Source organism: Sus scrofa, chromosome 2 (genome assembly GCF_000003025.6).
Source record: "Sus scrofa isolate TJ Tabasco breed Duroc chromosome 2, Sscrofa11.1, whole genome shotgun sequence".
Classification (NCBI taxonomy): Eukaryota; Metazoa; Chordata; class Mammalia; order Artiodactyla; family Suidae; genus Sus; species Sus scrofa.
The window spans coordinates 63853041-63881016 of record NC_010444.4 but is presented as its reverse complement, the minus strand read 5'-3'; the positions used below and the strand labels follow the sequence as shown (position 1 = coordinate 63881016).

Below are 27976 nucleotides of genomic sequence, written 5' to 3'. Positions count from 1 at the left end.
AATCATCTATCAATTATCACCTGAAATGTCAATGGACTGAATGCCCCAATCAAAAGACACAGAGTGGCTGAGTGGACGAAAAGGCAAAAACCTTCAATATGCTGCCTACAAGAAACTCACCTTAGGACAAAAGATACGTATAGATTGAAAGTGAAAGGGTGGGGAAAAATATTTCACACCAATAGACATGACAGAAAAGCAGGAGTCGCAACGCTCATATCAGACAAAATAGACTTTAAAACAAAAGACATAAAGAAAGACAAAGAAGGACACTACTTAATGATTAAGGGATCCATCCAAGGAGAGGATGTTACTATCATCAACATATATGCCCCAAATATAGGAGCACCCAGATACATACAACAAATATTAACAGACATAAAGGGAGATATTGATGAGAATACAATCATAGTAGGAGACCTAAATACCCCCCTCACATCAATGGACAGATCCTCTAGACAGAAAACCAATAAAGCAACAGAGATCCTAAAGGAAACAATAGAAAAGTTAGACTTCATTGATATCTTCAGGACACTACATCCAAAAAAATCAGAATACACATTCTTCTCAAATGCTCATGGAACATTCTCAAGAATCGACCACATATTGGGACACAAAGCGAATCTCAATAAATTTAGGAGCATAGAAATTATCTCAAGTTTCTTCTCTGACCACAATGCCATGAAATTAGAAATCAACCACGGGAAAAGCAAAGAGAAAAAACCTACCACATGGAGACTAAACAACATGCTACTAAAAAACCAATGGGTCAATGAGGAAATCAAGAAGGAAATTAAAAACTACCTTGAAACAAATGATAATGAAGACACAACCTCTCAAAATCTATGGGATGCTGTGAAAGCAGTGCTCAGAGGGACATTTATAGCAATACAGGCCTTTCTCAAAAAAGAAGAAAGATCCCAAATGGACAACTTAACCCTCCACCTAAATGAATTAGAAAAAGAAGAACAAAAAAGTCCTAAAGTCAGCAGAAGGAAGGAAATTATAAAGATCAAAGAAGAAATCAATAAAATAGAGACTCAAAAAACAATAGAGAAAATTAATAAAACCAAGAGCTGGTTCTTTGAAAAGGTGAACAAAATTGACAAACCCCTGGCCAGACTCACTAAAAAGAGGAGAGAAAGAACCCAAATCACCAAAATTATAAATGAAAAAGGAGAAATCACAACGGATACAGCAGAAATACAAAAAACCATAAGAGAATACTATGAACAACTATATGGCAACAAGTTTGACAATCTGGAAGAAATGGACAATTTTCTAGAATCTTACAGCCTGCCAAAAGTGAATCAAGCAGGAACAGACCAACTGAACAGACCCATCACTAGAAATGAAATTGAAGAGGTCATAAAATCACTCCCTACAAATAAAAGCCCAGGACCAGATGGCTTCACAGGTGAATTTTATCAAACATATAAAGAAGAATTGGTGCCCATCCTCCTGAAACTCTTTCAAAAGGTTGAAGAAGAAGGAATACTCCCAAAGACATTCTATGATGCCACCATCACCCTCATTCCAAAACCAGACAGAGATACCACCAAAAAAGAAAACTATCAGCCAATATCATTGATGAATATAGATGCAAAAATTCTCAACAAAATCTTAGCCAACCGAATCCAACAACATATCAAAAAAATTATACACCATGACCAGGTTGGGTTCATCCCAGGTTCCCAAGGATGGTTCAACATATGCAAATCAATCAGCATCATACACCACATTAACAAAAAAAAGTCAAAAATCATATGATCATCTCAATAGACGCAGAAAAAGCATTTGACAAAGTTCAACATCCATTCATGATCAAGACCCTCACCAAAGTGGGTATAGAGGGAACATTCCTGAATATAATCAAAGCCATTTATGACAAACCCACAGCAAATATACTACTCAATGGGGAAAAACTGAAAGCCTTCTCACTCAAATCTGGAACAAGACAGGGATGCCCACTCTCACCACTGCTCTTCAACATAGTTTTGGAAGTCTTAGCCACAGCAATTAGACAAACAAAAGAAATAAAAGGCATCCATATAGGAAGAGAAGAGATCAAACTGTCACTGCATGCAGATGACATGATACTATACCTAGAAAACCCTAAGGACTCAACCCCAAAACTCCTTGAACTGATTAATAAATTCAGCAAAGTAGCAGGATAGAAGATTAACATTCAGAAGTCAGTGGCATTTCTGTATACCAGCAATGAAACATTAGAAAAGGAATACAAAAATATGATACCTTTTAAAATTGCACCTCACAAAATCAAATACCTCGGAATACACCTGACCAAGGAGGTAAAGGACCTATATGCCGAGAAGTATAAAACTTTAATCAAAGAAATCAAAGAAGACGTAAAGAAATGGAAAGATATTCCATGTTCCTGGATTGGGAAAATCAATATTGTAAAAATGGCCATACTACCCCAAGCAATCTACAGATTCAATGCAATCCCTATCAAATTACCCAGGACATTTTTCACAGAACTAGAACAAACAATCCAAACATTTATATGGAACAACAAAAGACCCAGAATCGCCAAAGCCATCCTGAGAAACAAAAACCAAGCAGGAGGCATAACTCTCCCAGACTTCAAGAAATACCACAAAGCCACAGTCATCAAAACAGTGTGGTACTGGTACCAAAACAGACAGACAGACCAATGGAACAGAATAGAGAACCCGGAAATAAACCCTGACACCTAGGGTCAATTAATCTTTGACAAGGGAGGCAAGAACATAAAATGGGAAAAGAAAGTCTCTTCAGCAAGCATTGCTGGGAAACCTGGACAGCAGCATGCAAAGCAATGAAACTAGAACACACCCTCACACCATGCACCAAAATAAACTCCAAATGGCTGAAAGACTTAAATATACGACAGGACACCATCAAACTCCTAGAAGAAAACATAGGCAAAACACTCTCTGACATCAACATCATGAATATTTTCTCAGGTCAGTCTCCCAAAGCAATAGAAATTAGAGCAAAAATAAACCCATGGGACCTCATCAAACTGACAAGCTTTTGCACAGCAAAGGAAACCAAAAGGACAACAAAAAGACAACTTACAGAATGGGAGAAAGCAGTTTCAAATGATGCAACTGACAAGGGCTTAATCTCTAGAATATATAAGCAACTTATACAACCCAACAGCAAAAAGACCAATCGATCAATGGAAAAATGGGCAAAAGACCTGAATAGACATTTCTCCAAAGAAGATATACAGATGGCCAACAAACACATGAAAAAATGCTCAACATCGCTGGTTATAAGAGAAATGCAAATCAAAACTACCATGAGATACCACCTCACACCAGTCAGAATGGCCATCATTCATAAATCCACAAATAACAAGTGCTGGAGGGGCTGTGGAGAAAAGGGAACCCTCCTGCACTGCTGGTGGGAATGTAAACTGGTATAGCCACTATGGAGACCAGTTTGGAGATACCTTAGAAATCTATACATAGAACTTCCTTATGACCCCACAATCCCACTCTTGGGCATCTATCCAGACAAAGCTCTACTTAATAGAGACACGTGCACCCGCATGTTCATTGCAGCACTATTCACAATAGCCAGGACATGGAAACAACCTAAATGTCCATCGACAGATGATTGGATTCTGAAGAAGTGGTATATATACACAATGGAATACTACTCAGCCATAAAAAGGATGACATAATGCCATTTGCAGCAACATGGATGGAAGTAGAGAATCTCATCCTGAGTGAAATGAGCCAGAAAGACAAAGACAAATACCATATGATATCACTTATAACTGGAATCTAATATCCAGCACAAATGAACATCTCCTCAGAAAAGAAAATCATGGACTTGGAAAAGAGACTTGTGGCTCCCTGATGGGAGGGGGACGGAGTTGGAGGGATCAGAAACTTGGGCTTATCAGACATAACCTAGAATAGATTTACAAGGACATCCTGCTGAATAGCATTGAGAACTATGTCTAGATACTCATGTTGCAACAGAAGAAAGGGTGGGGTTAAAACTGTAATTGTAATGTATACATGTAAGGATAACCTGACCCTCTTGCTGTACAGTGGGAAAATAAAAAAAACAATAAAAAAATAAAAAAAATAAAAAAAATAAAAAAATAAAAAAAATAAAAACACCCCCCAAAATTAAATACCTAGGAAGAAACCTAAGGAGGTGACAGACTTATATGCTGAGAAATGTAGAACATTAATCAAGGAAATGAAAGAAGATTCAAAGAAATGGAAGGATATACCATGCTCCTGGATTGAAAGAATTAATATTTTAATTTAGGCATTTAATTTTGGGGGTGTGTTTTTTATATTCCCTTTCTAATATGTCATTGCAATATTGTAAAAATGGCCATTCTACCCAAAGCAATCTACAGATTTAATGTGATCCCTATCAAATTACCTATGATATTTTTCACAGAACTAGAACAAACAATCAAACACTTATATGCAACAATAAAAGACCCAGAATTACCAAATCGATCCTAAGGATAAAAAAGCAAAGTAGGGGGCATATCTCCTAGACTTCAGACAATATTAAAAAGCTACAGTAATCAATACAGTGTGGTACTAGTACAAAAACAGACATACAAATCAATTGAAGAGAAATGGAAGATAGTATGAGTAAAAGAACATATATATGTGTATGATCAGTCGGGTCACTTAGCTGTACAGCAGAAATTGACGGAACATTTAATCAACTATAAAAAAAATTAAAAATGAAATGAAATGAAAAACAAAAATATACATGGACAAACAAACAAAGAAATATATGGCTAGATGGGCTTGACTTACTCAGAAGAGCTCTTAAGTGATCTTGGCTCTTCCTGGTGAAAAGGATTCTAAGGACAAGAGAGTTTTGATATAAGGGATCTTCTCTTGCTAGTCTCCAGATAGCATCATGTAAGAAGGAATGTGGGCAGCCCCTAGGAGCTCAGTCTGGTCCCCTTCTGACAGCAAGAAAAGAGACTTCAGTTCTTCTACCACAAGGAACTGATTTCTGCCAGCTTTCAGGGAGCTTAGATGAGGACCCCAAGCTTCAGAGGAGAGGCAAGACTCGTAATACCCTGAAAAGACAGCCCATTTTTTGACCAGAAGAAACTGCAAGGTAATATAATTTTTTTTCTTTTTTACTTGATACATGTGTGTGGATATGTTACACAGCAGGAGATACTGAATGCAGCCCCTCTCAGGGCTCTCACCTGTACTTCGTAGTGAGCCATGAGGATGGCAAAGCTGCTGAGGTGGGTGCACTGGCAGATGGTGCTATTGTCTTTGGTGCCCACCATCTTGCAGCCATTGGTGGCCCAATGACCACTTCCATTCTGGCTATTCTCCCAGAAGACACAGAACACTTTCTGCCTTGGCCCAAGGGTCACTGACTGTAGGAAAAAGAAATGGGTTTGAGCTAGTTGTTCTAATGCTCAGAAATGATCACCCAAAGCTTTCTTATGGAGGGCTTTCCTGAGGGCATGGTGAGCTCCTGAAGGAGAACCCTGAAGCCCAAGACTGTGCAGGACTCAGGGCTCTTCCACACCCACAGCTCCATCCCACCAGGACTCACATGCTGAAAGATGAAGGTAACTGGGGAGTTGAGGTTCTGTGTGTTATTGAGGTTGATAAAGGCGGATACCACATTTGACAGCAGGATGGGGGAGATTTCCTGTCTCAAGACCATTTGTGACTCATGCAGAACTATCTCCTCCTCAGTATCCAGGACCAAAGAGACATTGGCAAGCAATTTTCTCATCCCTGGTGTAGAGACAAGGCCCACCACAATAGGACCTGCAGGACAGGAGCAAAGTTGACATCTTGGGGTGCCCAACATGACCTCTTCTTTAGATGGACTCTTTCATTTTGCCTCCGATATACCGCAGTTCTAGTTAAACTTCATTTTTTTGGTCACATCTTTGCAAACTTGTCCCACTGTGAAGCCTCAGTGTCCTTTATCTCCCTTAACTGTTACCTGAATCACTAGATTCGTGCAGTGTATCCCAGGTCAGCAGCATCTTTGTCTGATTTTGAGTCAAGGTGATAGTCCTATCTTCTTCCTCCATAACCTTCAGGGAGAATTCTAAAAGTTAAAGGGGTTATACAAGGAAGTTAGGTTAATAATTGTGTGAGTAGTGTTTGACATAACACTGTTTTATGCATATATATTCATATATAATATAATACATAAATACTCTCTATATTACATAAGATATTATACATAAATGATAGTTTTATTTGTTATATGTAATAACATTTTTTTCCCTTTAGGGCCACATCTGCAGCACATGGAAGTTCCCGGGTTAGGGGGTGCTTGGGTTTGAATTGGAGCTGTAGCTGCCAGCCTATGCAACAACCACTGTGGGTCCTGATCTGACCTTCATCTGTGACCTAAGCCATTGTGCGATTCTGGATTCTTAATCCACTGAGTGAGGTCAGGGATCAAACATGCATTCTCATGGACACTTTGTTGGGTTCTTAACCTGTTGAGCCTCAAGAGGAACTCCTGTTATAAGTAATAACATATGATACATATAATGCATGTTTATCATTTGCATTTACAATGGATCATAACACTATGAGCAATCATTCAACAACATGTTAGGAAACCTAGATGAAATGGAAAAATTCCTAGAGACACACAAAATGCTAAAAATCATATAAGAAAATAGAAAATTGGGGAAATGAGAAGAGGGCAGAGTAGTAGGGTTTCAGGCTCACCTACTCCCACAAATACATTGAAAATACATCTACATGTGGAATGATTCACATAGAAAATTTGCTGAACCCTGGAAAAAGACCTCAGCATTCTGATTGCACAAGAAAATCTTCATGAAACTGGGTAGGGTATAAGATAAAGAAAAAAAGGAAAAGAGAGAAAATGAGAAAGGAAGTGGGATGGGACTTGCACAGATAGGAAGGAGCTGGTACAAAAGAAAAGCTTCTGCACTCTGGGAAGTTCTCCCACCAGCCAGGAGATCAGCTGGAACAGATGAGGAACTTTAGAGTCTTGGGAGAGAACAAAGGAATCAATCTGAAATAATTAAAATGAAAAGAGCCCTCCAAAAATGGTCAGTGCTACTGCTCTGAACTTCCCAATCATCTGCTGGTACATGCAGGGTTTGGTAATTAAAACTCAGGCTTTGGAGATCATACTCAGAGAGAGAACTGGAACTGGCTGAATGGGAAAAAGCTGGCATTGGCGGCAGAGCAACTAGAGTCTAGGGCTATTACATTTGAGGATTAAAGCTGAGGAAACCCAGATGGGCTTGGGGGCCAGGCACCATTGTTTGGGGGGTGCTGGAGGGAAGGGGTGGGAGCCTCCACTATGGCCTTATTCTCTGGGCATGGTCTCAGGAGGCAGGACACTATGGGCTCCACCTCCAGGAGCCATAGCAGGAGGAGCTGCTGGCTAGCAAAAGGAGGAAATCATAAAGAACTACCATATGACCCAGCAATTCCACTCTTGGGCATATATCCAGAAAAAACTTTCATTCAAAAAATACAGGCACCTGTATGTTCATAGCAGCACTATTCACTACAGCCAAGACATGGAAACCACTTAAAAGTCCATCAACGGTTGAATGAATTAAGAAGATGTGGTATATGTCTATACAATGGAATACTACTCATCCATTAAAAGAATGAAATAATGCCTTCATCAGCAACATGTATGCAACTAGAGAAGTGAAATAAGTAAGTAAGTCAAAAATAGAAAGATAAATACCGTATGATATCACTTACGTATGGACTCTAACATACGGCACACATGAACCTATCTACAAAACAGAAACAGACTCACAGACATAGAGAACAGACTTATGGTTGCCAAGGGAAAGGGGAGAGGGAGGGGGATGGGCTGGGATTTGGGGATCAGTAGATGCAAACTATCATTTAGAATGGGTAAGCAATGAGGTCCTACTGTATAGCACAGGGAGTTATAATTAATCTCTGGGGATAGATCATGATGGAAGATAAGGAAAATTATACATATGTGTGTGTGTGTGTGTGTGTGTGAGAGAGAGAGAGAGAGAGAGAGAGAGACAGAGACTGGGCCACTTTGGTGTGCAGCAGAAACTGGCAAAACAGTGTAAATCAACTATATTTTAATAAAAAATAAACCAATGAGACCTAATTAAATTCAAAACCTTTGCACAGCAAAAGAAACCAGAAAGACAACCACAGAATGGAAGAAAATCTTTGCAAATGAAGCAACCAACAAGGGACTAATCTTCAAAATATACAAGTATAGTATACAGTTATATCAATAAAATAAGCAACCCAATTAAAAATGGTCACAAGACCTAAACAGACATTTATCTAAAGGAGAGACAAATCAAAACTATAATGAGGTATCACCTCACACCAGTCAGAATAGCCATCATTAACAAGTTTACAACTAACAACAAATGCTAGAGAGGGTGTGGAGAAAAGGGAACCCTCTTCCAATGTTGTTTGGAACTTAAGCTGGTGCAACCCCTTTGGAGGACAATATGGAGGTTTCTTCAAAAACTAGCTATAGAACTACCATATGATCCAGCAACCCTACTCCTGGGCATATGTCTAGAGAAGACCATAATTCAAAAAGATATATGCACCCCAGTGTTCACTGCAGCACTATTTACAACAGCCCAGACATGGAAGAAACCTAAATGTCCATCAACAGAGGAATGGATAAAGAAAATGTGGTACACTGATACAATGGAATATTACACAGCCATAAAAGCATGAAATAGTGCTGTTTGCAGCAACATAAATGGACCTAGAAATTACCATACCAAGTGAAGTAAGTCAGAGAAAGGCAAATATCCTATGAGATCACTACTATGCGGAATCTAATAGAAACGATGCAATAGAACTTAGAAAACAGAAACAGACTCAAAGATTTCAAAACCAAAGGGGAAATGTGTGTGTGAGGGGGAGAGGGATAAATTTGGTGGTTAGGATTGATATATACATACAACTATTTATAGAATAGGTAATGGGGACCTACAGTATAGCATAGGGGAATTTACTCAGTACTGTGTGCAACCCATATGGGAAAAGAATCTGAAAAGGAATGGATATATGTATTTATAGAACTGATTTACTTTATTGTAAATCAACTGTAATTAACACTACTTTGTTGGTCAATCATATTTCAATAAAATAAAAAAATAAAAAATACTGTATGACATTATTAACTATTGTTACCATTCTGTACATTACACCATTAGGACTTATTTATTTTATAACTGGAAGGTTGTACCTTTTGACACTTTCCCACTTCCTGGACTCTCATCCTGGTCTCTGGAAACCACAAATCTGTTCTCTGTATTGATGAATTTGGTGATTTTTTAAATCTCATATATGAGGGATCTTATGATATTCATCTTTCTCGGTATGATTTATTTCAGTTAGCATAATTTTTTAAAATTAATGTATTTGTTTGTCTTTTTAGGGCTGCACGTGTGGCATATGGAAGTTCCCAGGCTAGGGGTCCAATCGGAGTTGTAGCCCCTGGCCTATGCCAGGGCCACAGCAACGAGGGAATCAAGCTGTGTCTGTGACCTACACTACAGCTCATGGCTATTTTTAAAGTTTTATTTTTATTTATTTAGAACTTGAGACACAAGCTCTGGTAACTTGGCTCCAGTGAGGCTATGAAAGGAATGAGCCCAGAATGGGCAGAGGGGAAGCCAGAGGGCGGTCCCAGGTACTTACCTGTGCCTGCAGATGAAGTGAATGTCGCAGACCCATTGTGCAGGGCCTTGCTCAGCCCTCTTAGGACATTCTCCAGGCCAAAGAGCAGGTTAGTGGCCACAGAGTGCTGCTCTGTGGGGGCCAGGTTTCCCAGGTCCCCGGGGCTCTCCAGCATTTCATCCACTTCCTGTATGACTTCCTAGAGTTGGGGGGATGAGAACATAGATCCCATGCACCAGAGAGGCTGCATGAAAACGGTACCCACTCAGCCACAGAGAATGACCCTAGAGACTGGGTGGTAAATGTGGTACCAGATGGAATTCCCTGGGTGGTCATTGCCCCTGGAATCCAGTAATTCAGAAGCCAATCCTGGTCATGAGTGCCAAGGATAACTTAAGTCCAACATCCAGAAATAGCAAGGAGAAAGGTCATAGTAGGTGCACATGGTGTCTATCCCAGCACAAATACCTCCTTCCCCCTCTTCTGACCCACCCTGGGAAAGGTGGGGCCTCAGAACTGTGTGTAATTATGTCAGGGTGTCGTCTCCTCCCAGATCAAAGCTTCCCCAGGGCTCTATGAGATGTCTCTACCTCCTGTGGTCCTGGCCTTACCTGGACAGTGCTCTGGACAGAGGCTGAATTGAAGTTTCTACTCAGATAGTGGACCCTGTCAAAGAAGCGGGAGAGCCTCTGGGAAGAAGGAGATGAGGGTGTCAGAGAGATTTATGTGAGGGTGGGGGAGCCTGGGGGAAATGGGTAGGCTGTGCAGAGGGATTTCATACCTCCTGGTTTCTTCTGGGGGCACTCACCTTGCTCTTGACTCTTGAGGGTGCAGCCCAGGTGGGGAAGATGATCCCTGCAGGGCACAGGATGGCACTTAATTAGGTGTAGGTGCACATGTGTGTTTGTATGTCTGTCTATGTGTTGAAGACAGGGTCTAGGGTCAGATCAGACCAGGTAGCATCCCAGACATTAATCCCTGAATATTTGGTTATTCAACCTCTCCATTTTGGTATAGAGGCATCTGGAAGACCTCATTGTATCCTTCCTGGTGAGTAGGAACTTTTTCCTATTCACATGGGGGCTTCCCTAAGTGAGCGTGGTGGCCTAGATGCTCTGTTGTCCAGATGTGGATGGACTCAACCTGAGTCCTACCAGTCTGTCAGCCCAGGTGTGGACATCATGGCCACCCATGTTCTATCCTGAGCATTTGGAGAAAGGCCAGAGTGGGTTGTCTTGGGAAGTGAGTGCAGGAGAAATTCTGCATTTCCCAGCCAGGACTCATTTTTGCTCCCAATAATGGCCTTTGTACTTATCCCCAGAATGGCTGCTCACTGGCTGAATTCTCTTTGGAATCTCAATGACTTTTTCAGGGACATGCTGTCCTATCCATACTGACTCTGACAACTCAATAGAGATAGACCCAGAAGTGTACCTGATCTAGGCTCCCCAAGGATGAAACTATAAGGCAAGAGCAGGGAGAATGAAGAAGATGCTGGAAAGGCCAGGACCATCCAGACAGTGGCACTATATCAAGTGGGGAAGTCCTGGGTGCCTTTTTTTGATCCCCAGGGAGGCATCCCCTGCACAAGCAGGAAGTGGTGAGAATCCACGCATGAGGAATGTCAATGGTGGGTGAGGGCAGGCTGGCTGGAGTGGGGAGAAAGGTCTGATGGGTGAGGGGTAGCAGGTGTTTGTGTCATATGGGCCCTGTGCTCCACCAAGGATACAGACCTTTGGCTTCTTGCCAGTGGGGCTTAGCCTTCTTCTGTCCCCCATCAGTCTGGCCCCCCATGGAGCCTGGTTTGACCTCCTTGGGAGAGGTTTGGCCCTGTGGCAATGGTTCCTTATGATGATCTCTGTTGCTGTCTGGTCCAGATGGGAGCCTCTTCTGTTTATCCAGATCTCCAAGTGTGTATGTTGGGGTGTTCTTGTCATCCTGCTCAGGTCTGACACAACATTTTTCTGAGTCCTGGTCCTTTGTGGTATTCTCAGGCTTGACAACTGAAATTATTGAGATGTATTAGGGCAGAACTTTGTGTGGGAAATAGAGACAGAGTGGTTAAGAAGTAACGTCAGGTTGCTGGTGTTTTTGGCAGGGACTGGGTTGCCTTGGGAAGGTGGGCACCCTTGGACATCCCCACTCCGTGGTTTGAGGTGTGAAAGAATGCCTGGTATGGCAGAGCCTGTATGGGCTTCAGTGGGGAAATGTCTCTCCTGGTAGTTACTGATGATGGTTAAGAGGATATTTATTGTGCTGGAACCAAATGGGCTATGACCTCCTGGGGTACTTTGAATGACATCCCTGTCTTTTGTTTTGTGAAAATAAGATGCCAGGGGGTCAGATGGATATTTCAAAATTCTGGAAGTGATACTTAATGTTCAGAGTGGATGTGTGACTGAGTAGGTGTCCATGCCAGCTCTTTGATACATTCGAAGTCCACAGAGGAGATAGAAGACACAGGTTGGCTCTTACCTTGACATGTGTTCTCACTTTCTTTCCTGAACATCGTTGCCCCAGAAACAAGTTGGTATCCTGGGCTGCATGTGCAGTAGTAGCTCCCATCTGTGTTCCAGCACTGTGCAAATTTTCCACAAGACACCGTGGAGGGGGGTTCACACTCATTGATGTCTGGAACACAATAGGACAATGTTAACCTCGTGATGGTGTGAAGGCACATGGTAGAGGCTGTGGTCTCTAGCCTGATCCTATCATGAGGACTGGACAGACTGAGCTCCCAGGAGGTACTCATCTTTCTTCAGAAAGATTGCTGACTTCTATGCTCATCTCTCCACACTAGCTGACCCAAATGGACCTGAATTTATACACTTGGCTGCTTCAGGATGGGAAAAGCATGATGGAAGTCTGCACCCCATTTCTAGGCCTTGAGGGGTAGATAGAGGCACTTACTGAGGTTTCAGCCCCTCTCCTATGGTGCTCTTTGCACTATCATGGCTCTGTGTGTGTTGTCCCAAGGTGGGTAGTGGCAATGAATTATGCCCTTAAGTGGAGGGAGTCATGGCCAGGCACTTTCCAGTGTGAAACTCATTATTTACAATTTAGGATAAATCCAGGAGATCTGGCCCCTTGCCATTGATGGCTTTGACCTACTATTACTCACTGGGCCCAAGAATACCCCCAAATCCTCATCAATGTCCCAAAGTTAAACCTTTTCAAGAGGGAGTCTTGCTGTCTCCACCCCTGGGGGAAGTCCTCACTGATCTAATGCAGTTGGGGATTTGAAATCATTAAGCAGTACAATTGTTCTCACAGCTGAGTCACTGGGTATTTTCTGGCAACTTCGGTGTCTCTGTTCTCTGAACATAAAAGGAAAGATGCTCATGAGTCAGATTGCCTTTGAGGAGCTCAGGGAACCACAAAGTAAGGGCTGAAAACTAATGGCCAAAAAGAACAACAGTTTAATAAGCACGACAGACACAAGAATGAATCAAAATGAAGACACAGAATGTTCTACTCTGTACTTTCTGATCAGGGAATCAAAGACTTTAGGACCTTGGACTCACAACATTGTGGTGAGTCAGGGCAGACAACTGTTTTCCCTCAGATCTGAGTTCTTTCTGCACCTGCAGATTTAGTTTATTTCTTTCTTTTTTTTTCCCACTGTACAGCAAGGGGGTCAGGTTATCCTTACATGTATACATTACAATTACATTTTTTCCCCCACCCTTTCTTCTGTTGCAACATGAGTATCTAGACAAAGTTCTCAATGCTATTCAGCAGGATCTCCTTGTAAATCTATTCAAAGTTGTGTCTGATAAACCCAAGCTCCCGATCCCTCCCACTCCCTCCCTCTCCCATCAGGCAGCCACAAGTCTCTTCTCCAAGTCCATGATTTTCTTTTCTGAGGAGATGTTCATTTGTGCTGGATATTAGATTCCAGTTATAAGTGATATCATATGGTATTTGTCTTTGTCTTTCTGGCTCATTTCACTCAGGATGAGATTCTCTACTTCTATCCATGTTGCTGCAAATGGCATTATGTCATTCTTTTTTATGGCTGAGTAGTATTCCATTGTGTATATATACCACTTCTTCCGAATCCAATCATCTGTTGATGGACATTTGGATTGTTTCCATGTCCTGGCTATTGTGAATAGTGCTGCAGTGAACATGTGGGTGCACGTGTCTCTTTTAAGTAGAGTTTTGTCCGGATAGATGCCCAAGAGTGGGATTGTGGGGTCATAAGGAAGTTCTATGTATAGATTTCTAAGGTATCTCCAAACTGTTCTCCATAGTGGCTGTACCAGTTTACATTCCCACCAGCAGTGCAGGAGGGTTCCCTTTTCTCCACAGCCCCTCCAGCACTTGTTATTTGTGGATTTATGAATGATGGCCATTCTGACTGGTGTGAGGTGGTATCTCATGGTAGTTTTGATTTGCATTTCTCTTATAACCAGCGATGTTGAGCATTTTTTCATGTGTTTGTTGGCCATCTGTATATCTTCTTTGGAGAAATGTCTATTCAGGTCTTTTGCCCATTTTTCCATTGATCGATTGATTTTTTTGCTGTTGGGTTGTATAAGTTGCTTATATATTCTAGAGATTAAGCCCTTGTCAGTTGCATCATTTGAAACTATTTTTTCCCATTCTGTAAGTTGTCTTTTTGTTTTCTTTTGGGTCTCCGGAAACTCTTTCAAAAGTTTGAAGAAGAAGGAATACTCCCAAAGACATTCTATGAGCAACCATCACCCTCATTCCAAAACCAGACAGAGATACCACCAAAAAAGAAAACTATCGGCCAATATCATTGATGAATACAGATGCAAAAATTCTCAACAAAATCTTAGCCAACCGAATCCAACAACATATCAAAAAAATTATACACCATGACCAGGTTGGGTTCATCCCAGGTTCCCAAGGATGGTTCAACATATGCAAATCAATCAGCATCATACACCACATTAACAAAAAAAAGTCAAAAATCATATGATCATCTCAATAGACGCAGAAAAAGCATTTGACAAAGTTCAACATCCATTCATGATCAAGACCCTCACCAAAGTGGGTATAGAGGGAACATTCCTGAATATAATCAAAGCCATTTATGACAAACCCACAGCAAATATACTACTCAATGGGGAAAAACTGAAAGCCTTCTCACTCAAATCTGGAACAAGACAGGGATGCCCACTCTCACCACTGCTCTTCAACATAGTTTTGGAAGTCTTAGCCACAGCAATTAGACAAACAAAAGAAATAAAAGGCATCCATATAGGAAGAGAAGAGATCAAACTGTCACTGCATGCAGATGACATGATACTATACCTAGAAAACCCTAAGGACTCAACCCCAAAACTCCTTGAACTGATTAATAAATTCAGCAAAGTAGCAGGATAGAAGATTAACATTCAGAAGTCAGTGGCATTTCTGTATACCAGCAATGAAACATTAGAAAAGGAATACAAAAATATGATACCTTTTAAAATTGCACCTCACAAAATCAAATACCTCGGAATACACCTGACCAAGGAGGTAAAGGACCTATATGCCGAGAAGTATAAAACTTTAATCAAAGAAGACGTAAAGAAATGGAAAGATATTCCATGTTCCTGGATTGGGAAAATCAATATTGTAAAAATGGCCATACTACCCCAAGCAATCTACAGATTCAATGCAATCCCTATCAAATTACCCAGGACATTTTTCACAGAACTAGAACAAACAATCCAAACATTTATATGGAACAACAAAAGACCCAGAATCGCCAAAGCCATCCTGAGAAACAAAAACCAAGCAGGAGGCATAACTCTCCCAGACTTCAAGAAATACCACAAAGCCACAGTCATCAAAACAGTGTGGTACTGGTACCAAAACAGACAGACAGACCAATGGAACAGAATAGAGAACCCGGAAATAAACCCTGACACCTAGGGTCAATTAATCTTTGACAAGGGAGGCAAGAACATAAAATGGGAAACAGAAAGTCTCTTCAGCAAGCATTGCTGGGAAACCTGGACAGCAGCATGCAAAGCAATGAAACTAGAACACACCCTCACACCATGCACAAAAATAAACTCAAAATGGATACAAGACTTCAATATAAGACAGGACACCATCAAACTCCTAGAAGAGAACATAGGCAAAACACTCTCTGACATCAACATCATGAATATTTTCTCAGGTCAGTCTCCCAAAGCAATAGAAATTAGAGCAAAAATAAACCCATGGGACCTCATCAAACTGACAAGCTTTTGCACAGCAAAGGAAACCCAGATTTAGTTTCTAAGGCCCCATATCCAGGCTGTGGGTGTCAGCTCTAAGACACGACAGGATTTGGGAGGGATGCACAATGGAAGGATTCATGTTCAGCTTCTACCTGGTCATTGGAACTTCCTTCTCTATTCTTATATGGTGGTGATAGTTGGAGATCTGTCTTAAAGTTTGACTGTGTGGGGTGGAGTCAAGTGGGGGAGAGATGGAATGGAGGTTGAGGAGGAGAAGATATGAGGATAGGAAAGTCTTCAACCAGAAAACTGTGCTCCCAGCAAAGATCTGAGATCCAGTAATATTAGCTGGAGGATCTCCTCTCCATGTTCAACAGTCTACAAATTTCTGTGAGACACACTCATGCAAACGCACAAAGAATTCCTTAGGAATTTCTCTAGGGTCATGGAAGGGCTAAGTGTTAGTCACAAATCTGTTTTTCCTTATAAAATTTACTTTTCTTCCAATGTTAAGTAACACATAGATACTTAAAAAATGAAGAAAATGTAAAAAAAGAAAACAAAGAAAATTGTCCTTAGGTCCACTGGACAGACTCCTAGAAAATTTTAGTTATACATTTCATTGTCTCAAATATATTAGGAGTATTTTTACTTATTAGCAATAAGCATGCATCTAAAACTACTGAGTAGATGAAGAGTATTTATTGTTGTAAAAAATCATATAATTTTATCTTCCTCCCACTTTTTAATTGTTTAAATTATAAATAACATAAAGTTTACCTCTTAACCATTTAAAATAATGTTATTTCCTTTTATGATTGTGTGGTGTTGAAAAATAAAGTATTTAGCTTTAGACCTTGAGCTTGGTTCTACCACTTTATTATTAATTGTTTGGATAAATAAATCAAAATATTTGTGGTCAATTGTGATAATTTAAAAATGATATTACTTTGAAACCATAACATTCCTAGAAGATAACATACGGGGTAAACTTTTTGACATTGGTATTGGAAAATATATTTTATATTTGGCTCCTGAAGCAAAGGCAACAAAAAAAGAAATAAATAAGTAGGACTACACCAAATTAAAAATTTTCCAAATAGTGGAGTAAACCATCAACAAAATGAAAAGTCAATCTACAACTTGGGAGCAAATACTTGAAAATCAAATATCTGACAAAGAGATAACATCCAACATACAAAAAGGACTACACAAACTCAATAGAGACAAAGTAAAAAAAAAAGTCTAATTTAAAAATGGGGAGAGGATCTGAATATATATTTTCCAAAGACTTCCAAATGGCCAATAGGAACATGAAAAACTTCACAATATCACTAACAATCAGAGAAATGCAGTGAAAACCACCATGAGATAACGCTTCACGCATATTAGAATGGATATTATGGAAAAGACAAGAAATAACAAGTGTTGGCTAGGAGGGAGAAAAGGGAACACTTGTGTACTGTTGGTGGGAACAAAAATTGGTATATATACTATGGAAAACATTATAGAGTTTCCTGAAAAAGTTAACAATAGAACTACTATATAATTCCACTTATGGGTATTTATCTGAAGAAAATGAAAAAACTTACTTGGAAAGATATCTGCACCCCCCCATGTACATTGCAGCCTTATCTACAACATTCAAGTCATAGAAAGAACATAAGTGTCCACTGAACATGAATGATAACAAAAAAGTGGTATATATGCAGTGGAATATTATTCAGACATTAAAGCAAAGGAACCTTTGCCATTTGTGACAATATAGATGGACTTTGAGGGCATTATGCTAAGTAAAATTAGTCAGATGGAAAAAGTCAAATGCTACATGATCTTGCTTGTATGTGGAATCTAAAAATCCCTCGAACTCATGGATACAGAGAGTGGTCATTGTTGGTGGTGAGGGTTGGAGGTTGGGCAAAATGATTGAAGGTGGGAAAAAACCCACAATCTTCGCTCTGCTTGCTTCCTGGGTCTGCTGTGAGGACTGAGGTGGGAACCATGATTGTGAGTGGGCAAGCGTTCTTGGAGAACTTGAGCTACTAAAAGAACCTGAGCTTCATGGGCCTAGGAGTTTCTTTCCTTTCACTGGTGCATTATTTACCCCATTTCTTTGTGCTATAAAAAATAGTAACCATAGTAATGATGCTAATAGCCTGCATTTTTTGATGATTTTCTCTGTATTAATACTTTACTTTTTCCTCAAGAAGGTAAATATTAAATCTCAGTCCACTGGCTAACTGTATGCCCTCTTTGAAGAAATGTCTATTTAGGTCTTCTTCCCATTTTTCTTTTTTTCTTTTTTATCTTTTTGCCATTTCTTGGGCCGCTCTCCTGGCATATGGAGGTTCCCAGGGTAGGGGTCTAATCGGAGCTGTAGCCATCGGCTTACACCAGAGCCACAGCAATGCTGGATTCTTAACTCACTGAGAAAGGCCAGGGATCGAACCCGCAACCTCATGGCTCCTAGTCGGATTCGTTAACCACTGAGCCATGACGGGAAATCCTTCCACCCATTTTTTTCACTTGGGTTTTTGTTGTCACTGTGGTTGAGTTGTATGAATTGTTTGTAAATTTTGGAGATTATGTCCTTGTATGCTGCATTGTTTGAAAAAAATTTTCTCCCATTCTGTGGGTTGGGGTTATTAGATGTAAATTGTTACTTTTGGACTGGGTAAGCAATGTGGTCCTACTGTACCGCACAGGAAACTATGTCCAGTCTTTTGGGTTAGAACATGATGGAAGATAGTATGATAAAAAAAAAAAACAACTCAGTCCTTGGATGTGGGATCAGTACAATGAATATCCCGAATATATAGACAAACAAAATGAAGCAGAGACAGGAAAGACAAGTTCCTAAATATCAGGGAGCCAGTGTCAGAGCTATACTTTGAACATAGGCAGCCCAGTTCTGCTGTGTAAGATCTCAACACTCCACCTACTAAAATCTTATTTCCTATTCCCCTCATACTTCCCTGAGCTGTTACCTCTCTCTTACCCTTGTTAAAATGCTTCTGTGCTGCTCTCAGGGATGAGGACTCTGGAGGCCCCACTATCTCCTCCCACAACTTTGGTATGCCACCCTCCCTCCAAGCCTCTGTACCGTCACAACTCTCTGAATGGCTGGTGATGATTTCTCCAGATGATGAATTGAATCCCAAAGTGCAGCGACAGCTATTAGCATTGACACATTTGGAGTTTGGAGGGCACCACTGGGCACATTCTGTGGGGTCAGAGGCTGTGGGGAGGAACCATAGTCAGAAGACCCAAGAAATAGAGGAGGCCAGATGCAAGCTGGAGGCCCAAAAGTAGAGGAGGGGAAAGAAGAGAGGGATAGCTACCAGCAGAAGTGGAAGAGTTCAGCAAAATCTGGACATTTGGGGAGGAAGTAACAGCTTCTCTTATCCTTAGAGGACCATCACTTGCAGAATAAGCCTCCCTCCCCTCTGTTGTTGGTGAGAGGACCCAGACCATAGCAGGCACTCTCCAGCATATGTCACTTATGGGGTTGGGTAGGCAGACTCACCTTTAAGCTTTTCAGCTGCAGTTTTCAATGTTATAATCAGCAGTGCCTCTAGACCTAGGCAGATAGACAGAGAGATTACAAAGAGGGGAGAGTTGAGCTCTGATTTCAACCACATATGCATTGGCCATCGCCTTCTTACTAGGTGGCTCAGGGGGTGCTGACGTGTGGGCCTCTGCTAAATGGGCTCAGTGTCCACCCTGCCCTCAAGTGGTATGGGTCAATATGGGGCCTGTGTTGACTTCCTTAATAAACTAAGGTTGGGCTAGGACAATGGTCCTCAGTGATGCACTCATTTTTTATTTGCTCCAGATAAGAGCTTCATTGAATGTACTTGGGTTAATCCACATCACCCTATCTATTCTGACATAACATCATCCCAGGCCCCAGTCATTTGAGTTGCCCACAGGCCTGTGAATTGAAATTATTGGGCAGGGGCAAGGTGGAACCTTGCATGGGGAAATAGACAAAGGCTTAGTGGCCAAGGAATTGGGTCAGGGTGCCAGATGTGGTTGTTGGCCAGGGGCTGGGCTGGCTGGGGAAGGTGGGCCCAGTCTCAAATCTCCCCCTTCCTGTTTCTGGACAGGATTCTTGGGTCTATCATGGCAGAGGAGTCTCGGAGGGCTCCTGACTTGGCCAAGCTTTTGTGAGCTCCAGTGGGGGAGGGTCTTATCCTGGCAGTCAGTGATGAAGAATACAGACAGTATATTGGAACTCATTGCACTGGAAGTCAACTCCTGCAGCATGTTGAATGCCAACCTCTCTGTTTGTTTTAAGAAAACAAGATGCTAGCTGGCAAGAAGGCCATCCCAAAATGGCAGAAGTGACATTCTGTGAAGGGTTCTGACCCTCAGGGTTTGGAGACAGGGGGGATATCAGGCAGATGCTCAGAACAGTTCTCTGTCGCTTGGAGAAAGTGGGCTGGGTGACCACAAACTTCATGAATGACGGGATGTAAGAAAGATGTGGATTCCTTCTTACCAGAGGTCATGCTTCTACACTCATTCACAAACATTTCATGAGAAAGAAGACTGTTTCCTTTTTTGCAAAGGGAGTAGCTCTCGTTAAAGTCCTGGCAGTCTATATGTATTTCAGAGGACACATTCCAGGATGGTCCACACTCATTGATATCTGGAACACAACAAGACAAAAGGTCACCTCCCAAATGTGTGAGTCCCCACAGGGCAGAGATATTGACCTCCATCCTGAGTTTGACACAAAGACTGGGTAGAATTCAGCTTCTGAGTGGCATTCCTGGGGCTGGTCTGGACTGGAGCAAGCTCCTCCAGAAAGCCTACTGGTTGCCCTGCTCATCTCTTCTCTGTCTGGGTCTGAAGGCACCTAGATTAAGACACTGCTGTGCCTGATGGGGCTGGAAGGAGGTCTGTATCCCCTTTGTAGGCCTTTTGGGGTAGACAGAAGCAATGGCTCCAGACCATCCTCTTGGTTGCTGTTTGTGCTATCAGGAAGCAGGGGAGACATGTCTGAGGGCTTTCCAGTATGACACCCATTATTCACACCTGAAGTAAAAACTAGGTGGTCAGGATCCTGCCTATTGCTCACTTCCACCTCCCCTTTACTCACAGTGGCCCTGGTACACCCCACAATCCTCATCAGGCACTCCACCAGCTCCCAGGGTAAGGACTTTTCATTATGCCCCAGGATGTCTCTGGAGGAGTCCTGCTGTCTCCAGCCTAGGGAAATCATATTTTATCAGAGTCTGTCATGGATGGTAAATGAGGAAGAAATAAGAAGCTGCTCACAGCTGAGTCATTGGGAATGTTTTCTGACATCTTATTTTTCCCTGTTCTCTAAACATGGGAATAAAGAAGCCATGAGCTAAGTTCCATTGGAGTAGTTTGGAGAACTGTAGACCAGGGGTCAGACACTATTGCCAAAGAATGACAACTTGGTAAAAATGCAGAGGCAAAATGTTCAGCTTTTGCACATTCCAAGCAGGGGATCAAAGAATTTTAGAGCATGAAATAATGTACAAAGTCATGATGAGTCAGGGCAGGCAACTGTCTCCCCCAGAGCAGAGTGTTTTCTCTGAACTCAAGGATTTCCCCAGACCCAAATTGTGGGTGAAGGTACCGGGACTTGAGTGTAAGGGGGAAGGATGTATACTTGAGAGATTCATGTTCAGACCCCACCTGGGCAATGGGACTTCCTTGTTTTCAGATGGTGGCAATGTCTGCAAATCTGTATTCAGGGCTGTTAGGTTGAGGTGGGGTGGAGTTGGGGGTAGCTGGGAATGGAATGATGTGTGTGGGAGGGGAGAGCATGAGGATGAGAAATTTCTTAACCAGACAAGTGTGCTCCCAGGGAGGGGACAGGATCCAGTTACATTAGCAGCAGAATCTCCTCTTCATGTTCACCTAGTATATAAATCTCCATGAGACACTCATACGCAAAAGCACAAAGGAAACTTTAGGATACCTTTTGGGTCATGGAAGGACTGTGCAGTTATCGCATCTTTTTTTCTCTGATAAAACTTACTTTTCCTTCAATATTAAATGACACACGTATACTTAGAAAACAAAGAAAGAGTAAAAAAAAGTGAAAACAAATAGAATCACCCATAAATCCACTACACAGCTTCCTAGAAAATGTTAGGAGTATTTTTCACTCATTTTTTAAAGCAATAGGTATATTTTTATTATCAATAATTATATATCTAATACTATTTTGAGTAGATGAAGAGTCTTGATGTCGAAGCTATTTTCTTTTCTCTCATTTAAAAATGGGAGGGGGAGGGAGTGGGAGGGATCGGGAGCTTGGGCTTATCAGACACAACTTAGAATAGATTTACAAGGAGATCCTGCTGAATAGCATTGAGAACTTTGTCTAGATACTCATGTTGCAACAGAAGAAAGGGTGGGGGAAAAATGTAATTGTAATGTATACATGTAAGGATAACCTGACCCCCTCGCTGTAACAGTGGGAAAATAAAAAAAAATTATTTAAAAAAATGGGTAAAATACCTAAAACAAAAATTTCCACCATAACAATTTTTTTTTGTCTAAAAAGAGGGCCATACCAACAGCATATGGAGGTTCCCAGGCTAGGGGTCTAATCGGAGCTGTAGCTGCTGGCCCACACCACAGCCACAGTAATGCCAGATCTGAACTGTGTCTGCAACCTACACCACAGCTCACGGCAACACCAGATGCTTAACCCACTGAGCGAGGTCAGGGATGGAACCCACAAATGCATGGTTCCTAGTTGGATTCATTTCTGCTGTGCCACGATGGGAACTCCCATAACAATTTTTAAGTATTATAATTTTCTTTTGGTGATTCTGTTTTGCTTTAGACCTGGATCTGTTTCTACCACTTTATTAGTTGTGTGACTTTGGAACAAGTCACTCAATCTCTTTGAGCTCAAATTTGATAATTAAAAAAATAAGGCTACCTTGAAACCTCATAAAACTATAAAATTTTCATAGCCTATAAAATTAAAAGAAAAAAAATTAACTCTCTATCTACTCATCATGCAAACCTGATTGCCCATTTCACTTATACATTCTTATTCTAAAGTCTCTGCTTTATTGAAAAGTGCCTCTGTGCTTCTCTTAGGGTTGAAGGCTATGGATGCACCACAATCTCTCCCCAAATTTGTGTGAACATTTCTACCACCCCAAGGCTCCATACCATCACAACTCTCCAAGGGGCCAGTGAATGTCACCTCAGATGAAGAACCAAATCCTGGAAAGCAACGGCAGTTATCGGCATTGATACACGGAGGGTTTGGAGGGCACCACCAAGCACAGGCTGCGGGCAGAAGATGTGGGGTTAGAGACATAGTCAGAAGGTCAAGGAATGAACAAACCTAGCTGCAAGCTGGAGGTCCAATAGTAAGGAAGGGAGTGGATGGATGGTTGGCTGCCATTGGAAGAGGAAGAGACAAAATCTCTGGGCATTTGGGGTGGCGGGGTGGGGGGAGACATAGCTTCTCTTATGTTCAGAAAATGTTCTCTGAGTCTTACTTGAAGAATACGCCTCTTTTCCCCCCTTGTCGGTAAGAGGACCCAGACCCCAGCATGTACTCCAGAGCTTATGTCACTAAAGGGGCTGGATGGGCAGACTCACATCTTGTTTCCAGGGCTGCAAATCCCAATGGCAAAAACAGCAGCAAGAGTCCTGAGGCTAAAAAAACAAAGATGACAAAGAAAGTAGAGTCGTGGTCCAGCTTCAACTCCTGTCCTCATAGCCATTGTCTCCTGAGAAGATGGCTCGTGGCCCTTCACCCTTCAGCTTTCCAGCAGCAATGCCCAGGCTCCTGTACTTTACTCAGAATTGAGAACTCAGCTTCTCACCTCCATCTTTTAGGACTCCTTGAGGAGTCCATTACCAACAGACACAGGCCTCATGGAACTTAGGTGCTGCAGGTAAAGGACAGAGTATACACAGACAGCTGATAGCAGAGGCACATCTTAGATACTCCAAATTCTACCAATAGAGGGGTTAAATTGTAGAGGAGAAAGTCCTTTAGACTGGTATGCTTTTGCCCATACTTAGGTTCTTTATTCTTTGGCAATGGCAGCAATCTTCTCTGAGGATTTCTCTTCCAGGATCACTCCTCTTATTTAACACTCATATTTCAGGGCATTGGAGTGAAAGAGCCCCCAGTTTGAGACCTAGCTCACAATGATGTCAGCAGGGCATGGAGCCCTGGAATCAAGAGATAGGAATTGAGGACAGATGGTGAGTAAGAACTAAGGCACCTGCAGGTAGAGACACTATCTACTGGTTAAATGGCTGCCCCAGGTACAACACCTGTGGCTTCTAGTGTTCCTTCCAAATGAGTTCCTGGCCCTCCTACAGTGCAGAGAGGACACAGACTTTCTCCTTAATCTCCCAGTTTGGTCCTGAGAAAATGAGTCACAGACCAAACTTGTGGTATAAAAACCACTCTGGGTGCAAAGGAATGAAATTTACCCTGCGGGCTGTAAGTAGACCATCTATTAGAGTCTCTCACCCCACTCATGTGAGGCAATGACCCCTATGAAAGTCTTTTCAGATTGGTGAGTCTGTACAGGATTTTCCCTCAATGGGTACAGCATTAAAAAATCTTATTCCACAAATGGTCACTGTATGCGGATGACATGATACTATATATAGAAAACCCTAAGGACTCTTCCAAAAACTACTTGAACTGATCAACAAATTCAGCAAAGTACCAGGATATAAGATTAACATTCAGAAGTCAGTCACATTTCTGTATACTAACAATGAAATATTAGAAAAGGAATACAAAAACACAATACCTTTTAAAATTGCACCCCCCAAAAATCAAATACCTGGGAATACACCTGACCAAGGAGGTAAAGGACTTATATGCCAAGAACTATGAAACATTGATCAATGAAATTAAAGAAGATGTAAAGAAATGGAAAGATATTCCATGTTCCTGGATTGGAAAAATCAACATTGTGAAAATGGCCATTCTACCCAAAGTAATCTACAGAAATGCAACCGCTATCAAATTACCCATGACATTTTTCACAGAACTAGAACAAACAATCCAAACATTTATATGGAACCACAAAAGACCCAGAATTGCCATATCAACTCTGAGGACAAAAACCAAGCGGGAGGCATAACTCTCCCAGACTTCAGGCAATATTACAAAGCCACAGTCATCAAGACACTGTGGTACTTGTACCAAAACAGACATACAGACCAGTAACAGAATAGACAACTCAGAAATAAACCCAGACACCCATGGTCAGTTAATCTTTGACAAAGGAGGCAAGAACATAAAATGGGAAAAAGAAAGTCTTTTCAGCAACTCTTACTGGGAAACCTCGAGAGCTACATGCAAATCGATGAAACTAGAACACACCCTCACATCATGCAAAAAAATAAACTCAAAATGGCTAATAGACTTCAATATAAGACAAGACACCATCAAATTCCTGGAAAAGAACATAGGGAAAACATTCTCTGACATCAACCTTACAAATGTTTTCTCAGGTCAGTCTCCCAAAGCAACAGAAATAAAAGCAAAAATAAACCAATGGGACCTAATCAAACTGACAAGTTTTGCACAGCAAAGGAACCCAAAAAGAAAACAAAAAGACAACTTACAGAATGGAGAAAATAGTGTCAAATGATGCAACTGACAAGGGCTTAATCTCTAAAATACACAAGCAATTTAAACAACTCAACAGCAAAAAAGCCAACCACCCAGTGGAAAAATGGGCAAAGACCCAAGAGACATTTCTCCAAGGAAGATATACAGATGGCCAACAAGCACATGAAAAAATGCTCAACATCACTGATTATTAGAGAAATGCAAACCAAAACTACCACAAGACACCACCTCACACCAGTCAGAATGTCCATCATTACTAAGTCCACAAATAACAAATGCTGGAGGGGGCGTGGAGAAAAGGGAACCCTCCTGCACTGTTTGTAAGCTAGTACAACCACTATGGAGAACAGCATGGAGATACCTTAGAAATCTTTACATAGAACTACCATATGACCCAGCAATCCCACTCTTGGGCATATATCCGGACAAAACTTTCCTTAAAAAAGACACCTGCACCTGCATGTTCATTGGATCACTATTTGCAATAGCCAAGACATGGAAACAACTCAAATGTCCATTGATAGATGATTGGATTAGGAAGGTGTGGTGTATATATACACAATGGAATACTACTTAGCCATAAAAAAGAACAAAATAATGCAGCAACATGGAACTAGTGACTCTCACACTGCATGAAGTAAGTCAGAAATAGAAAGACAAGTACCACATATATCACTTATATCTGGAATATAACATACGGCACAAATGAACCTTTCCACAGAAAAGAATATCATGGACTTGGAGAATAGACTTGTGGTTTCCAAGGGGGAGAGGGAGTGGGTGGATTATGAGCTTGGGGTTAATGGATGCAAACTATTGCATTTGGAATGGAGTAGCCATGAGATCCTGCTGTGTAGCACTGGGAGCTATGTCTATTCACTTTTGGTGGAGCATGGCAATGTGAGAAAATAGAATGTGTACATCTATGTGTAACTGGGTCACCATGCTGTACAGTAGAAAAAAATGTATTGGGGAAATAACAATTAAAAAAGAAAAGAAAAGAAAAGAAAAGAATCATATTCCACATATCAGATAATAAACATGGCTACTTTCATAAAAACCAGGAATCAATTTGCAACAAATGAAGACAACATAGAAGGAACAATTAACTTACTAGCAACAGGTATTATCCTAAATATTGAAGGAAATAAACACTAATCAGAATTAAGATAACTTTGTTAGTATGTTTCCCACTGGTTAACAGTTATTTTCCTTCAAATCATTTCATCCCACATAAAGCCTATAGCCTAAATAACAGTGTTTCTCTTACCACATTAGAGCTTTCAAATAGTTTATCTATTCTTCTGAAAAAAAAAAACATATTTTTTCAATTTGTCTTAGCCATAGTACCCATATATTTGGTCAAATACCAGTTTAGATATTGCTGTGAAGGTTTATTTTTTTAAATAAGATTAACACTTAAATCAGTAGACTTTGAGTAAAGCATATTACCTTCCATTATGTGAGTAATCCTTGTCCAACTGGTGGAAGGTTTTAGAGAAAAAAGACGAACCTTACCAGGAATGGGGATTTCTGCTTTCAAATTGCTTTTGAACATGAAATGCAACATCAGATCCTCCCTGGGTTTCCAGCTTGCTCCTTTGCATGCATGTTTTGAACTTTCCAACCTCTGTAGTCTTATGAACTAATTCCTTAAATAAAACTCTTCCTGTCTCCATAGATATACATCTCAGTGATTCTGTTTCTCTGGAAGAACTGAACTAATACTGGTAGTAAAGTGAGAATCTTTGTAAAGTTCTCAAGTTTGCACGAAGAATAAATTTCACTAGCTTTCTCTTTTGAAAATGACTATAAATGTGCTAATATCCTTAAAATGTTTACACTTGTCCCATAGAGATAGTTGGGAAACAAGTAAAATATCCTGACAAAGAGACAATATGCTCAAACTGGATAGAGAATCCTCACATAGATTTACTCGTATATCTCATTGTTATAATCCCACCTACCTGGCAGCAACCTTAAGTATCTATTTCTCATTGTGTGGAGACCAGCAAGCGCAGCCATGGAAGAAGTCTGATCTGGGTCTCTGTGTCTTGAAAAAAGTTTGTTTGTTAAGTACATCTTCTGTCCTAGAGGAGCTGATTTGTAAATTGCTGGTCTGGATTTTTTTCTTCCTCCTAATCTGTCTTATGATCAACTTCTCAGAAACTGCAGTACTTTTTAAAAGTATTTGCATAGTATAAATAGTATTTGTACCAAATGTCCCTTGAGGTTAGTTTTTAAATATTTTCATATAGAGCTATGTGATCCTGTGTTATTAGAAAACCTCCCCATCATGAAGAAACGCTACTGGTCTTTTCACCCTATGAGGGCCTTAGGTCAGAGTGAACAGAATGATATATTTATTAATGGACACTTTAAAATTGAGGTATAATTGACATACAACATTAGTTTCAAGTGCAGAACTTAATTATTTGATATTTGTATATATTGTGGAAGGGTTGCCAAAATAAGTCTAG

General features: G+C 40.9%; 1 protein-coding gene across 39 annotated transcripts in view; it reads right to left on the bottom strand.

Moving 5' to 3' along the window:
- LOC100516957 (adhesion G protein-coupled receptor E2-like) overlaps positions 1-27713 on the bottom strand; it is a 47157-nt gene extending 19444 nt beyond the window's left edge. For 4 of the 39 annotated variants that reach the window (XR_002341611.1, XR_002341613.1, XM_021083642.1 and 1 more), the window contains exons 1-14: positions 27464-27672; positions 23489-23545; positions 23051-23170; positions 20379-20528; positions 19401-19454; positions 18978-19112; positions 12165-12320; positions 11423-11692; positions 10498-10544; positions 10301-10378; positions 9711-9888; positions 5983-6090; positions 5581-5801; positions 5219-5398 (exon numbers count right to left, since the gene is read on the bottom strand). Coding sequence is in view for 35 of the 39 variants with exons in the window: in XM_021083642.1 (XP_020939301.1) it covers positions 5219-5398; positions 5581-5801; positions 5983-6090; positions 9711-9888; positions 10301-10378; positions 10498-10544; positions 11423-11692; positions 12165-12320; positions 18978-19112; positions 19401-19454; positions 20379-20528; positions 23051-23170; positions 23489-23545; positions 27464-27578 (1869 nt within the window). In the remaining 4 variants the exon portion in view is untranslated. Of the gene's footprint in view, positions 1-5218; positions 5399-5580; positions 5802-5982; positions 6091-9710; positions 9889-10300; positions 10379-10497; positions 10545-11422; positions 11693-12164; positions 12321-18977; positions 19113-19400; positions 19455-20378; positions 20529-23050; positions 23171-23488; positions 23546-23715; positions 24556-25489; positions 25679-26948 lie in introns of those variants that run through there. The other 35 variants (XR_002341612.1, XM_021083641.1, XM_021083634.1 and 32 more) reach the window with 31 other exon arrangements.